At 42.3% G+C, this 16,909-nt stretch overlaps 1 protein-coding gene across 9 annotated transcripts in view; it reads left to right on the top strand.

Moving 5' to 3' along the window:
• The window catches only part of HDAC9 (histone deacetylase 9), an 872,451-nt gene that overhangs the window by 575,295 nt on the left and 280,247 nt on the right, over nucleotides 1-16,909 (top strand). For all 9 annotated transcript variants that reach the window (XM_073630072.1, XM_073630070.1, XM_073630071.1 and 6 more), the window contains 2 exons: nucleotides 14,071-14,197; nucleotides 16,733-16,854. In XM_073630072.1, coding sequence (XP_073486173.1) covers nucleotides 14,071-14,197; nucleotides 16,733-16,854 — 249 coding nt within the window. The remainder of the gene's footprint in view (nucleotides 1-14,070; nucleotides 14,198-16,732; nucleotides 16,855-16,909) is intronic.

Here is a 16,909-nt window from a genome sequence, read left to right as displayed (position 1 = left end):
GAAAGCGCGGAGAGGTCGCTTTGGGTGATATTTGGAGACAATATTAGTGATGTAGCTCGGGGCAGAGTTGTGAATGGCTTTGTATGTTGTGGTTAGAATTTTGAATTTAATTCGCTGGGCGATTGGGAGCCAGTGTAGGGATTGGAGTAGAGGGTTGGCAGACACTGAGCGGTTGGTAAGGTGGATAAGTCTGGCAGCAGCATTCATGATAGACTGAAGAGGGGATAGCCTATGGAGAGGTAAGCCAAAGAGAAGGGAGTTGTAATAGTCAAGGCGAGAGATAACAAGGGAGTGAATGAGGAGCTTGGTGGTTTCATTTGTTAAAAAGGGGTGAATTTTAGAGATGTTACGGAGATTAATTCTACAAACTTTTAACAACGATTGGATTTGAGGCTGAAATGACAAGTCAGAGTCTAGGATTACACCTAGTATCCTGACGTGAGGGGAGGGACTGATGGTTGCATTGTTGATTTTGATGGAAAAGTCATGGAGGGGGGCATGGGCGGGGGGGAATATTAATAGCTCAGTTTTAGAGAGATTTAATTTAAGGAAGTGGTGCGACATCCATGCTGATATGTCAGTTAGTAAGTTAGTAATGCGAGAGGACACTGAAGGAGTGAGGTGAGGAGTAGACAGATAGATTTGGGTGTCATCAGCGTATAAGTGGTATTGGAAGCCGTGGGCAGTTATTAAGTGACCAAGGGAGGAGGTGTAGATAGAGAAGAGAAGGGGTCCAAGAACCGAGCCTTTGTAGGACCCCCACAGAAAGGGGCAATGGAGAGGAGGAGACAGAGTTGTAGGTGACACTGAAGGAGCGCTGGGATAAATAGGCAGAGAACCAGGATAGAGCAGAATCTCGGAGGCCAAGGGAATGTAGTTTATTGAGAAGGAGCGGGTGGTCAACAGTATCAAAGGCCGCAGAGAGGTCAAGTAGTAGGAGTATGGAGTACTGGCTGTTGGTTTTAGCAGTTAGTAAATCGTTAGTGAGTTTTAGTAAGGCAGTTTCCGTGGAGTGCTGCGAGCGAAAGCCAGACTGTAAGGGGTCAAGAAGGTTATTTTCATTGAGGTAGGAGCTAAGACGGTTGTAGACTAAGCGTTCTAGAAGTTTAGAGGTGAATGTGAGCAATGAGATGGGTCTTAAGTTGTTCAGGTTGGTAGGGTCCAGTGAGGGCTTTTTAAGAATGGGAGTGATCTGCGCATTTTTTAGAGGGGAGGGGAAGATGCCACTAGAGAGGGAGAGATTGAAGATGTGGGTGAGGGAGCATAGGATAGAAGAAGAGGGTGACCGTAGTAGTTGTGAGGGAACAGGATCCAAGGGGCAATTGGTTAGGTGGGCATCCGAGAAAATTTTTGTAACCTCTTCCGTAGTAGCCAATTCAAAAGAGGAGAGTGTTGAATGTGCTGCTAGGCAAGGTATGTTGGGTGGGGAAGACGTACGCACAGTGGAGATGTCCTCACGAATTGCATCGATCTTGTCTTTGAAGTGATTGGCAATCTCTTGGGCAGTGAGTGAGTTAGTGGGTAGAGGGGTTGGTGGACGAAGCAGAGAGGTAAAGGTTGAGAAGAGCCGACGGGGACTGGATGACAAGGAATTAATAAGAGAGACAAAGTAGGCTTGTTTGGCAGTATGGAGGCATGAATTGTATTTTAGAAGGGCAGATTTATTCAAGAGCATGGCAATGTCTCTTGAGATTTCTAGTGTTGTCAGTTTGCCAGGGTTGTAACGGTCGGGGCCTGATTCTGCTTGTGGTTAGAGGAGCAAGTGCATCTAGTGATGATGAGAGTGAACTGTTGTAGACAGAGGTGGCCAGGTCAGGACAGGGGAGAGATTATGTCATATAGGTGGTCAGTAGCAGAATAGAGAAGAGAAGGGTTAAAGTGGCAAAGGTTTCTACAAGTAATTGCTGCTTGGAGGGATGGGTGGTTGGAGGCAAGGATACAGTGAAAGTAATGAGGTTGTGATCAGAGAGAGGAAAGGGGGTGTTGGTGAGGTTGCCAGGGTTGCAGAGATGGGAGAATACAAGGTCAAGGGTATTACCATTGGAGTGAGTGGAAGTACATGTCCATTGGGTTAGGTCAAAAGATGAGGTTAAGTCGAGAAGTTTAGATGTAGTTGGGCTGTTAACATTCACAGGAATGTTAAAGTCACCAAGAATAATGGTGGGTATTTCAGAGGAGAGAAAGTAGGGTAGCCAGGCAGCAAAGTCATCAAGAAAGCACGATACCGGTCCTGGAGGCCTATAAATTGCTGCAATCCTCAGAGAAATGGGAGAAAACAGACGAATACAGTGCATCTTGAAAGAAGAGAGGGATAGAGAGGGAGGGACAGGAAGGACTTGGATGGTGCTTTGTGGGGATAGAAGGAAGCCAACTCCACCTCCTTTCTGTCTGTTGGGTCTGGGGGAGTGAGTCCAATGGAGACCACCATGGGAGAGGGCAGCAGGAGAAGCTGAGTCAAAATTTTGAAGCCAGGTTTCTGTTATGGCGAGTATGTTCAAGCCATGAGAGATGAAGAGGTCATGTACAGATGTTAGCTTGTTACAGATGGAGCGGGCGTTCCAAGGGGCGCATGAGATTGGTGGGGTGCTTTGAGGAAGCAGTGGGATTGAAATTAAACTGAGTGGATTGCGGTGGTTGCCAGAGGGGGAGGGGTATTGGATATGTGGCTTGCATTTGGAAAATGGCGGACCAGGATTAGGAGAAATGTCACCTGAGACTAGGAGAAGGAGGAGGGTGAGGAAGGCAAGGTGGGAGTGGGATGTGCATGAGCGCATGTGTCTAGTGGCCCTGGTGTTTATGTCAGCATGTGGGTGCAGCAAATGCAGGAGATGATGGGTGCCATAGTAGGGAGAGGGTAGGAGTGAGGGTGATATGTGCATGCTGCAGGGAAGAGAGGAGGGGTAGAGTAAAGATAATTTGAGGATAGAAGACACCAATGTGAGAAGGAAGAGAATAAGGAGCATGTTAGTGGATAGAGAGTGGGAAACTAACCTAATATAAAATAAATGTCAAAGCTGGTTTGCTTGTCGTCTTGCAGAGTGGAGCAGAGTTCTTGTTTTTGTTCATGCAGCTTTAGTTATCCTGTTTTCGTTAAACTGCATCGGTGAAAGTGCGCATCACTCGTGACAGAGCCACTCAGGACAGAGCCATGAGGTCTGCGTCTTGCCCCTGTCTGCACCACCCCATAAGCTGCCATAAATTTATAGGGAGACTAAGCTGGGATGCATTTCTCAGCTGGTCATTATTGGGTCTGATGTGAGACACCTGAATATGGGGAGGAGACGGCCAGTGTCAGACCAGCTACAGACACAGGCTAGGGTCGTAAAGCTAATTACCTCTCTTGATCACTCAAGCCACATGGAGTTGAGAATCAATCACCAGTAATATTGCTATTGCAGTGTGTTTGTTATAGAGCTAGCAGTAAATATGGAAGTTTAAAGATATGGCAGCAGGAGACAATTACCAAAAATATGTAACAGCAAAGTCAGTTCAGTAGGGATGTACAGATGGATAGGAGACAATTACCAAAAATATGTAACAGCAAAGTCAGTTCAGTAGGGATGTACAGATGGATAGGAGACAATTACCAAAAATATGTTACTGCAAAGTCAGTTCAGTAGGGATGTACAGATGGATAGGAGACAATTACCTGTAAAAGAGCAGAGAAGACATGATCAGAATTGATGACTGCGTCAGTGAAACTGCGCATCACTCGTGACAGAGCCATGATGTCTGCGCCTTGCCCCTTGTCAAGTTGTCAATTTATATGATATTTCTAACACATAGCATGTATATAGCAAAAATTACACCCCAAAATATATTCTGCTACTCTTCCCGAGTATGGCAATACCACATGTGTAAGACTTTTACACAGCCTGGCCACATACAGACGCCCAACATTGAAGTAGTACCTTCAGGCGTTCTAGGAGCATAAATTACACATCTCATTTCATTCCTACCTATCACACTTTTGAAGGTCCGTGAGCACCAGGACAATGGAATTACCCACAAAATGACCCCATTTTGGAAAGCAAACACCCCAACGTATATTCTATGAGGCATGGGCTGTAGATAGGTACTCGGGTACTCTGATGGGCTGCAGGTAGGTACTCGGGTACTCTGATGGGCTGGAGACAGGTACTCAGGTAACTTGATGAGCTGCAGACAGGTACTCGGTACTCTGATGGGCTGGTGACAGGTACTCGGGTACCCTGATAGGCTGGTGACAGGTACTCAGGTACTTTGATGACCTAGTGACAGGTACTCGGGTACTCTGATGGGCTACAGATAGGTACTCAGGTACTCTGATGGGCTAGTGACTGGTATTTGGGTACTCTGAAGGGCGGTGACAGGTACTCAGGTACTCGGTACTCATATGAACTGTGACAGGTACTCATATGGACTGTGACAGGTACTCAGTTACTCGGGTACTCATATGGACTGTGACAGCTACTGAGGTACTCTGGTACTCATATGGACTGTGACAGGTACTCAGGTACTCATATGGACTGTGACAGGTACTCGGGTACTCAGATGAACTGTGACAGGTACTCGGGTACTCAGATGGACTGTGACAGGTACTCAGATACTCGGGTACTCAGATGAACTGTGACAGGTACTCGGGTACTCAGATGGACTGTGACAGGTATTTGGGTACTCAGATGAACTGTGACAGTTACTCGGGTACTCAGATGCACTGTGACAGGTATTTGGGTACTCTGATGGACTGTGACAGGTACTTGGGTACTCATATGGACTGTGACAGGTACTCGGCTACTCAGATGAACTGTAACAGATACTCAGATGAACTATGACAGATACTTTGATGGATGGTGACAGGTCCTGTTTATTGGGGGGGCAATCAGTGTGATTGGTTTACACTGTAAGTGGTAACGAGACGTTACCGCAATCTCCTTCTCACACACGATCGGTGTGTGAGAAGGAGATCCCGGTAACATCTCGTTACCGCTCTATGTTTACATTTAGTGATCGGCTGTGAACACGTGCAGTGCTTGTAATCGCGCGCATGCGCCGTGCAAAGTGGGGTGGTACCATCTGTGATCGGCCGTGACTTCATCATGGCCGATCACGTGGTAAACAGCCATGCCCAATGGCTATTCACCCCCCTCGGTGGCGAGCGGTGTCTCGGTGACATGCCGCCAGCGAAGAAACAGGGATGCGCGCACACAATCGCACGCATTCCCTGTTTAAATGGACGGACGTCATATGACGCCAGCCCAGAACGAGAGCCACGCTGCCTGGCCGTGATATGACCATGGGTGTTCCAGCATAGGGAGCTATGGGTGGGTAGACTAGAGGTAATAATGGCTATTGAAGCTCAGATGAAGCTTCACTGATCTTCCAGCACTATTAATGATTCTTACGTCTTGTTCACATGAAATGTACTAAAGCATATGCCCGTGGAGGGTCATAATTACCTGCATGGGGATGCAGGGATGTTCTGTGCATCCCCCATGCAGGCAGTCCCATTGATGTAAATTGGGACATAGCAGCTGCACAGACATAGCCTCTGCTCCCAATTTGACCTCTGTGTAGGTAGGTGCATGTCCTCCAACTTGCACAGTGTGCGTTCTGAGACATGCATCCACGCGGAACACCTGTGAATGAGGTCTTATGCACAGATCATTAAAATGTTTGACGCTTTCGCTCTTTACGGATATGCAGTCAGCTTCTAAGCTTTTCTTCTTTTACATTTTTTCCGCAGAAGTCTGTCTCTTCCATATACCACATAAACTAATCAGACTGAGGAGTATTTATTACCTTTAAATCTCTGTGAATGGTAATTTATTCTGACAGCAGTAAGAGAGTATGAACAGGGTAATATCACTGACATTTCAGAGGAAAGTTTATAAAATAACAAGCTGTGGTCACTCAGATTGCAGCCATGGCAGGTTTCCACCGACCGGGACAAAGCGTGTCCACTCCGACCTCAGAAATATGCTACTCACTTTGTAACCTCAAAATGATTGTTTGATTTGATTTTAATTTCTGTTTTCCCCCAACTCCAGTTTCTGTTTGCTCTTGTAATCAGTGTCCATTATGGAGTGTCATTAACAACTTAACATCCTTTATTCCCAGTCAGATGTAAATTCAGTGTGTCAGTTCGACCTTGCTGACACCTATCGGATTGCTTATAAAACATACTTTATTTTCCATCATACTTGTGGTTGGCAAGGACTATATGTTGTAATAAAACATTTTCCCCTATAATTCCAGTGGTCTGTTCCTCACCGAAGTGTTTGTTCTTAAAACATACCTATGGAATATAACATTGGGAATTTCTTTTTAAAAAATACTATACTTCCCTGTAAAAAATGTGTACCAACCTAAGGGCAGGGCTGTATTTAACATAAGGAATAATAGATCTAGGGCAGTAGGGTTACAGAGGTCAGCACCAAACCTCCAAAGTAACAATTTTCTTCTTCATTTGTGTCTATCTACTGTCTACCTTTAGACATTTGTGGCTACACTAGGGTTGCCACCCTTTAAACCTGAACACATATGAATTACACAGATTCTGAGGCTAATTTAATGCAGATAAGGCACCAAGTGAGTTTAATCACCACCTTAAACAGCCACAGAACCTGTGCAGTTAGTATCTGTTCTGTTTTAAAGGGATGAGGTAGCAACCCTAGGCTACGCTTAAAATAAAACTGTAGGGAAAAGGGTTGCAGGGGATGTTGAGAGCAGTTAAAAGGCTCTTTATCATTCAGGAAACTTCCATCTCTACTTTCTCTTGCTTAGTGTTCAATAGAGTTGAAAGGTAGTTCAGCATATAAAGCAGATTCTTTGCTGCCTCCAATGGCTCATTCTAGTGGTACGTTTACTAAAATAACCACACGACAAAAGGAGGGTAGGTTGTACAGAATGGCATCGTCATGTAGGTAAGCCTAGGCCAACATAATTGTTAAAGATGGCCTTGCCTACAGGGTGCCTTTCATCATTTTGATATTACTAGGGGGCATCAAGGGCTTGGAGGTAGGAAACACCTCTTCCAGCTGGGTACTGTAATCTTGGTGGTTGCTAGGCTTGCAGTGTCACTTCCAGTGTCTGCCATTGCTTGAATGTAGTATTTAGGCTGAGTACAAGAGGGTATGGTGGCTCTAGGGCCCTGCTGAGGCTTTTTTTTTAACCATCCAACACTCTAGTCCAGTTGAAGTATAACTAAAGACAAACATTTTTTCAGTTATGGATAGAGTGGAGAGGTATTAGACCTGTCAGGTTTTTATTGCCTCTCTGTGCCCCCCCGTATTTGTCATGTTTGCCATTATAAACGAAAATGAAAGTAAAATAAGGTTTGGGTTCTCCCTAGGGCAGTAAAAGAGGGGAAATCTTCCAATAGGGAACCTACTTCTAGTGACCCTGATGACAACCAGACATTCCCTCACTTTGAAGGAATCTCCCCTCATTTCCAGTTTTGAAAATGGGACAGAAAGTGAAGAGAAATCTCCCCAATAGGACATTGACTACAAAAATAAATAAATAAATAACCCGTCAGGGGTTATAATCCTCCCTTACTCTCTTTAGTTCTACATTAAGACATGGCATAGATTTAAAGAATCATATTGCATTCCAGCACACTGGAACTTGCCAAGGATCTCACCAATTAACCTCATGATTGTTCACGGTGTAGTCTGGGTGGTGGTAGTGGTATGGACCTTGCTGGGCACCATTTCAAATATCATCATTTTATCATCTAGCGATATAATGATGCTGTAAGTTAAACTGCATTTTTTGGAGCTAAGCCTGAATGCACAACCTTTACGGCTTCAGGCCCCACCAGCCAAAAATGGAAAAATCAGGGCGTAAAGCTCCTGAGAACATACAGCTACCAAACCTTTTAAAAGATAGGACTGATATGACACACTTTAACAGTAACAGTGAAGGACATCTAAACAAAATAATGCTAAATATCTTTATTACAAAAAAGTTTAAAAAATTATACAAATTGATCAATATGCTCGATCATATGTAGATTATAGAACTCTGTTATTACAATGTTAAGAGGTCGACGTGTTTCACATCTTTGCTTTTTCAGGACCTTACATTCTTGACTTAAAACAGAGATCCTGTTCAGAAACAGAAAAGGATACGAACATTATTTACATTTTGATTCAATGAGAGTGCAGTGGCGTTCATATTAACATAAAAACCAATTAGATAGAAAAAATTGCATAAAGGGCCTCTTAGTCTAAAAGGTGCCCACAAAGGATGACGTACCACGTGTCATTGGAGAGCAATCCAATAACCAGTATCTTTAAACAATAAACAAATCAATATAAGTAAAGCTGTCAGAAAGACCAAATAGTTTATTCTGAAAAGTACCAATAAACTTGAAAGCATTGAAAGTCTCTTCATTGGAGCAGTTGCGCCTAATACGTAAGTATTGTGAATATGGTAATGTCTTATTGGTTAGGGGTGGGCACTGGATGCAGTATAGTATTTCCTGCCATGGGTTTCCTATATAATGACATTCCCAGTGTTCCATCCTCCTGTTTAAATATGTCTAGATCGAGAAATGCTATCGATCGCAAATCATGCTGCATAGTAAATTTAAGATTATATGTGTTGGCTGCCAACCTCTCCATAAATCTCAGCAGGTCCACTTCACTAGAGTTCCATACTTTGATGTAGAATATAGAGTATTGATTATACATCTTGTATGGATTAAATTGCTGATGGAATAACTGCAGGATCTCCTGGCTCTGATTTGTGGCTGGAGTTAGCCCTCTCTTTTTCCATTTAAAATGTCATCCTTAAGTAAGTACTGTATCATTTTGGTCAGCCTTCAACCTTATATCTATCTCATACTATCTACCAATCTCCCATTTATTGGTACTTTTCAGAATAAACTATTTGGTCTTTCTGACCCCTTTAGTTATATTGATTTGTTTATTGTTTAAAGATACTGGTTATTGGATTGCTCTCCCATGACACTTGGCACGTCTTTCTCTGAGGGCACCTTTTAGACGTAAGTGGCCCTTTATGCAATTTTTTCTATCTAATTGGTTGGTATGTTAATATGAACGCCACTGCAATCCCATCGAATCCAAATGTAAATAATGTTCGTATCCTTTTTCTGTTTCTGAACAGGATCTCTGTTTTAAGTCAGGAATGTAAGCTCCTGTATTCTTGGCCTGCTGGGGGAAAGCGGGGTGAGCAACAATAAGCAAATTGCCATAGGAAGGTGCCTTTATCAAGCCAGGAAATTAATAGCACAGTCTTGGCTATCCACTTCGCCCCCAACCATAGAAGATTGGATCAGGACAGTGGATAAGCTAGTCTGGGCAGAAAAAACAGTCTATACCAGGAGACATAGTTATGAAAAATTTACAAAAATTTGGAGCCCTTGGCTACATTGGTTGGGCATAACCCCTTGACTTGAACTAACCCCTGAATTGAGCTTAAAACATGGGACTATCTGATAGTAAGGCTTCGAGGTAAAGGAGATCTAGTGCAATAAGACTTAACAGCTGACGTGATACTAGTAATAAATGGAGTCCAGGTAACCTTTTAATACAGTCCATTATTAGGGGAGGACGGGAGGGAGAGGGTTGGGGGTAGTGGGGGGGGGGGGTGGATAGGGTTTAGAATGTAAGGTATTTTTGTATAACTTGTGTTGATTGACTGATGTCTATAAGCTGTTGGAAAAAATATATTACTGTTTTCCTATTTTTACCTCTTTTTGTAACGAGGAAAAGTTTAATAAAGATTATTGAAATGAAAAAAGGAATGTAAGCTCCTAAAAAAAGCAAAGATGTGATACACGTCGACCTCTTGACATTGTAATAACAGAGATCTTCAATCTACTTATGATCGAGCATATTGATCAATTGATTTTATTTGCCTAATATTTTAAACTTTTTTGTAATAAAGATATTTAGCATTATTTTGTTTAGATGTCCTTCACTGGTACCATTAAAGTCAGCCATATCAGTACTATCTTTTAAAATATTCTATGGGATGAGGTACCCCCATAGAATGTTCAACCTTTCAAGTTACCAAACCTATCATACTGTAAGCCTTGCCCAATTTTCACTGCCTCATTGGGTGAAAAAACATCATTACAGAGGGACAAAAGTACATCACTGTCTGTCAGTCATTTCAATAGGGAATCCACAGCACTGAGGTCATTTCTCCAGCAGTGTGATGGCTGAAAGTGTAATTGCACCTTTTCTGGTTTCTGCCTCTGTGTTGCGAAAACCTAGACTTTAACATACAGACCAAATCAGTTTCCATAATAAAGACTGTATGGCTTTAGATCTGCTTTTACTTCCAGGGCTTCTTTTATTATTCAAAAAATATAAAAGAAAGCATGGGTAAGGCCTCTTACACACGCATGTAGCCATGTAGCTTTTTTTTTATCATATATCTGAACCAGGTGCATTGTTGTCTATGGGACAATGCACACAGCTACATAAAGATCTGTAATGCAGTGATGTGTTCAGAGCCATAAAAAAAAAAAAATAATAATAATAAAAAAAAGTAAAAAAAAAGAACATTTTAGGTTTGAGTGTAGTAATATACATGCATATGCATGTGTTGGCAAGTGTATATATAAGCATATACATGTAAATTGCAACACTGGCAGCTAGATGAGGATGAAGCAGAAATGTACACATGTATACACGTATGCACACTTTATTGCCTGTACCAATGTATACAAAAGGTTGCATGTACTCAGGACCATTCTGCTAGCAAGATCCTGCATGTAAATATTATTAAAATAGAACTATAGGCAAAACGTTTTTTTTTTTCATTTCGGATGAAATAAGATGAAATACCTCCAGGTCACCAGAACTAGTATCCCCATTAAAATATTTCCCCTCTATTACTTTTCTGGGGACAATATTTGGGACTTTCACATTTAATGATAATAGTAAACAGGTCAAATAGAGAAGGTGAATCTACCTAACCAGAGGCACAGACAGCAAATAAAACCCGACAGGCGTTCTAATCCATCTCCACTCTATCCAAAACTAAAGAAAGTTTTGCCTTTAGTTATACTTTAATTTATTAAAAAAAACTGACAATTCAAATATATAACCCTTTTAATCAGCTTCGGGTAGATTGCTACCAGACTGGATTTTACACAATCTGGTCACCCCACTAGTAATGATATTAATGATGGTGAAGTTTATTTTTACACATCTTATAAGCTAAGTAACAAACACCAGTTAATTTTTATGCCATGGGACATTTCCGTAGACCCTTGTTCCAATGCTTCTTCCTAACGGAGATTATATTTCTGGGTGTATTTTTAGTAGATAGGATGTTAAGGCTTCTACAGTCACAACAATTATTTCAAGTGTCTTCTTACCAACCTTGAACATTTTTAGATAGTTAAGAAATATCTGCAGGAAGTTTCCCTGAAGAGGGACCATAAAAGGATCTGAACCTGTTATGTGGTCAGTTGTTGTGATCTATATGTGCTCACTAGAGGGAGACAAATACATTCAGTTTACTTTATCGGTGAACGCCTCTGTCTTGTTTTATTGTGTTTTTTTTTTTTTTTTGTGAATTGGAACCGTATCTACTCAAACTGTACATTTATTCTTACTGCAGTGCTCAGGACTATCCAAAAAGCAATATCTTGTGATGATTTTAGGAGTCAGTTTTAAAAATTAAAGGTTCCTTGAAAAAGTTACTAATTTTCAGAACTGACCAAATTGTTGTCACCCCTTAAAATATATGTAAAGTCAGGCTAAACTCTAGAGCTGGGGTCAGCAGCCTGTGTATTGCGATCTACCAGAAGATTGCCGACAGGTGACTGGTAGATCTCGGTCTGGGCTTGCTGACCCGCCATTCCAGAATATCAAACAATGTAGAGGAACTGCTTGTAAATTTGGAGCTGCAGTAGGGAGCAAGAGCCGCATAAGCCAGTGTCTCCTCTGTATAGCTGGCTCCTGTGCCATGCAGAGTGATACCAACTGCACTCCACCTCTTATCCAGGCTAGTGGTGCCAGCAGCAGGAAAGAAGAGATCTTCAGGTCAGTGTGAAGCAATACCCTGGGCATAATAGTATAGGACTGCTTTCACACTGATGCACTGCGGTTTACCTACACCCTGGGTGCTGTGCATTGTACCTGCAGCTTTCTTGCAGGTTTGCTGCACTTATCCATAGACTTCTATTATATCCTGCGGATTTGGTACATTTTTTGAATGCAGGAGTTTTGGTTCTCGTTTAGAAATTGCACCACACCTGCAAGATATAATAGAAGTCTATAATAAAGCACAGCTAACCCAGGAAAGTGGAAGATGTACTGTGCTGCACTAATGGTGCAGGTAAAGTGAAGCACATCAGTGTGAAAGCAGCCTTATAGGGGGCTCAGAACAGTAAGGGTTAATTTACATTTGCAGTTTGGGGGGTAGTAAAACCCCATAGTTTAGCTGCAGTAGCCAGTAGAGATGGGCTTGGGCGTGTTCAGGCGTGTTTAGAATCCTATTCCCAACCCACCTACTCGATTCTGCCAGGAAGCTGACACTGCACACCGCTAATCACAGGCAGTGAGACATTTCCCGGTCTGCAGCTGCACAGTAGTAGTAGTTATAAGTCCTGTCATGGTTGGTGGGTGTAGCACCTGCCAAGCATGACCCATTCAAGTGAATGAGGGCAATCTGCAAGTGCCCTGCAAGCTTGTGCAGTACAGCAAACAGGGGGTTAAAGCAGGCAACGTTGTGTTGCTTTCTCACCACCCGCTTTAACCCATTGGACTCCTCAGAAGCATGCAGTTGCGGGGCACTTGCAGAGTGGCCCCATTTACTTGAATAGGTAGTGATTGGCAGGCAGTAGCACCCACCAAAAGCAACAGGGGGCTTAATTCTTGCTGTGGCATGTGTACACCTTTGGCTGCTGCCTCAGCAGCTAAAGGGGGTAGAGACTGGGAACGGTAAAACAATGACTCAACCGCAGGGCTTTCCCACCCCCAACTTTATGTGTGAACAAGCCCTAAAGTTGCAACTGCTGAAAGAAACTAAGGGGTTAATTAACAAGTGCAGCAGGCACTGCTGCTCCTCTGAAAAATTATCCAAGTATGTTTGACAGGTGGTGAGGAGGACATATGATGCTTCCTCACCACCTGATTTAAACCCATGTACAGAATTGCGACATGGTAGTACAGCAATTTGAGGTTTAAATCAGGTGTTAGGAGGCAACACCATGCCCGGTGATCTTTGACTTCTCCCATGTTGTTCAGGTAGATCTCCACTTCTTTAGGGTTCCCAACCCTTGCTCTAGTCAAGAGATTGACTTCAGGTCTCAGTGTCCCTATAAATGAGACCTAATTGTAAAAGCAGTGGACATACAAGGCAAAATTAAGAAATAACCTTAAATTGTATAATTCCCTTCCCATCTTACAATGCAACTTTCAATTTAGGCTCTCACATGCCCAATGACCTATGTACCCACATCTCACTCCAACCTTAGGTGCAACCCTCTAATATTGGGTGAGGGTTCCGCTATTAGCCAAATCCTTCCTGTTCTTTTCATTACCTTTGACTTTGTGTTTTGTGAATTAATATTGACTTTGTATGAGAGAGTGAAACAATTTCTAATACATTTGCTCATTTTATGTTTGCCGTCTGCTCCCACTCCACCACGTAGGTGCAGAAGGTTTTTCATTTAGCAATCAATAAGCATGAACAGAGATTTAATTGACCTTAGGGGAGAGCATTTAATCCTTTTCCAACAGCCCGCACAATGCCTCATGTGCTTTCAGAGTCACAATATTAATTTGAAACGCTGGCAGTAAGTAATTTCACATGTACCCTATGAGTAAACAAATAGTGTGGGAAGCAGAAGTAAATTGTCACTTTTATAGGCCTTTCCCTCTGGCTGAGTGTGTGCTGTGTGGACTTGTTACCTAGGAACTAGCAAAATGGACTCGCACTTCCTAAATCATATTTAACCCTCTCTGTGCTTAAGGGACACGCCATCCCATTAATATTTATTTATAGTGCTAGATGGCTGGTGTGAGAGTGTTCTCCTTCTGTCCAGAGAACTGTTTTGTTCCTTGCAGTTTAACACTTTTTTTTTTTTTTGCCTTTCAGGAGCTGTTGCCAGCACCGAAGTCAAGCTGAAACTACAGGAATTCCTTTTGAGTAAATCTGCCACAAAAGAATCCTATACAAACGGAAACAGTCATTCCATAGGCCGCCACCCCAAGCTTTGGTACACGTATGTCATCAGGTTTCTGTCTTCTATTTCTGCAATGAACAATTTTTTTGTGTTAGGACTCATTCACGGAGGTGGCCGGATCAGAGGGTTGAGTCACAGTTTTACTATCCACCTAAGCCAGAGTATGCAGCCACTCGGGGCTGTATGCATGCAATGGCTGTGGCAAAAATAAAAACAGCGTGTCACATTCAGTACCGACACTGAACACGATCCAATCAAGTGAATGAGGCATGAAAGCTGTGGAACAGCATGAAATGCACACAGTTGTGGCGCAGTGGCTCGGGATTTCAGGGATAAAACAGGAAGGGAGTAGGTGATATATCTCCTTCTCACTGCCTGTCAAACGGCTTTTGAAGAGCGATGTGCACATGAGACAGTCCTTCGGGAAAGAACAGACCAACCGTAAACAATGATACTTCAGCAGTTGTAGGATTTCTATAATTAAAGTCAATCTAATAGCAACCACTAAAATCTCATATAATTTTAATTTCTTTCTGCCGGCCGCTTGCATATATGGGGCCTCTCGGCGGTTGGGCTTTAACGCCGAGAGGCCTGCATTTATGTGGCCCTGTATAAACACAAAATTGAATACTACCCTTTATACGCCTTGGCTATCCAGAACCAAATATACCTAATCCCCTTCCCTCCCTTCCTACCTGTCCTTTCTCCCCTTCGCTGTTTATTTTTTTAAATTTATATATATATTTTTTTGTTTGTTTGTTTGTCCGTTTTTGTTTTGTTATTTGATTAGAAATAGGAAAAAGGAAACGAGTGAAGTCAGACTTGCTACCTGAATCCCTTCTATACACGGCTCCTAGTAGATAACAAGGGGAGGCGCCGACCGGGGATAGGCTTTCTATATGATTTTACTGACGCGTGCCTCCATATATTATATTACATTATATTATATAAATGAAGTTATATTTTAGTTGTAATCCGTATGTTATATTTTTCTTCTTTGTTGTATTTGATCTGATTTCGCCCGTTGTGGGTGTTAATAAAAGTTATATTTGAAAAAAAAAAAAATAAACACAAAATTGTGCTAAGAGGGCGCGTTCCTGGAACAGTCACCAGTGGAGACCGGAAAGCTCCCGATGAGATCATGTGACCCGAATGCCAATCACAACAGTCACGTGACCCGAATGCCTGCCTCTGCCTCCCGGCATCTAGAAGTTCTAAAATAGCCAGGAGGCGGTGGTGGGAAGAGGTTCATATTTTACTGTTATTTTTAATCTTTTTACATCTGCGGCTTTTATTAACAAAAATCCTTTGAAGGCCCTTGCTCAGGTACTTCCTGTTATGGGGTGGAAGTGCTCTGTCCCTGCCTCCCAGTTTCTTTCCTGCATTGTCAGCTTATCCCATCATGCCCTTTAAATGGAACTAAAGGCTTCTATCACTTACAACCAAGGAAGGTGCATCTTAGCCTTTGTTTGATATACATTTGCTATGGTGCTGCACATGTGATCAGTTTTGACACCTGCCATTTGAAACCCCAGCCAGTCATTTTGGATAAAAGGGGACGGGCTAGAGCCTTTGTTCGGTTTTGTATTGCAGCCGGCATCCTTATATTGGAGATTTACCCTCACTTCCTGTCAAAAAAGGGTTATGCTGGCCAAACACGTATAGATTTCTGTTAGAAAATTTTCATTTTAAGAACATTCGTTTGATTTTTTAATCGTTAGTGGGGTCAAATCGCTGTTCATTTTCAACCGCAGTGATGGGAAAATTCGAAGGGGCAGGAAGGAAAACTTTTCTAAGGGAAAAATGTCGGGCAGTGTATGTAGTTATCATCCAGAAATTACATTCATCTTAAAATTGAAAGTTAAAAGCAAAAGACAATTTTCAAAAGACATTCGTCCATTCATCGATGTGCAAAGAGTTTTCGTACGAATGTCTGTATGAATATTCTCGTCAAAAGATCTATACGTTTATTGCTAGTATTGGAACTTCTGACGCTGGGGTTGATTTACTGAAACTGGAGAGTGCAAAATCTGGTGCAGCTGTGCATGGTAGCCAATCAGTTTCTAACTTCAGCTTGTTCAAATAAGATTTGGCAATAAAACCTGAAAGCTGGAAGGTTTTTATGCAGAGGTGCACCAAATTTTGCACTCTCCGGTTTTAGTAATGTGTTTATTGCTGTTTTCTTCTACCTGTTCTAGTGTCAATAAATCCCCCCATTTTTATGTATCATTGCTAGCAAGGGTTAAAAGCTCCCCGCTAGCGGCCAAAAACCTCTGCAAAAACTACTTAAAGCGATGCTAAAAATAGCGGCGCTTTACGGCCGATGCCCCCAACATCCCAGTGTGAAAGTAGCCTAAAGGATCATTTAATCTGCATTATTCCTCACCATTAATTACGTGTCCTTTATGTGCTGTACAGGCTATAGAGATTATCCATCACATATACCTGCAGACAAACAGAGCAGGAGCTGATAGACAGATATTCAGGCCAATAATCTTTTCATGATACAACTACTTTCACCTATCTCTCTGCTAATAACTGGTGTATAAATGTATATCTATATTTCTATTGTAGGGCAGCACATCATACTTCATTGGATCAAAGCTCTCCCCCATTAAGTGGGACCTCTCCATCATATAAATGTCCTCTCCCTGGAGCACATGATTGCAAAAACGACTTTCCTTTGAGGAAAACCGGTAAGATTTTACTTTTATTTTTTAAACATAAGTGCCAAAAAAATCAGTTTGTCCT

This window comes from Aquarana catesbeiana, linkage group LG05, assembly GCF_042186555.1.
Source record: "Aquarana catesbeiana isolate 2022-GZ linkage group LG05, ASM4218655v1, whole genome shotgun sequence".
In the NCBI taxonomy this organism is placed as follows: Eukaryota; Metazoa; Chordata; class Amphibia; order Anura; family Ranidae; genus Aquarana; species Aquarana catesbeiana.
This window is presented reverse-complemented; position numbering and strand designations above follow the sequence as displayed.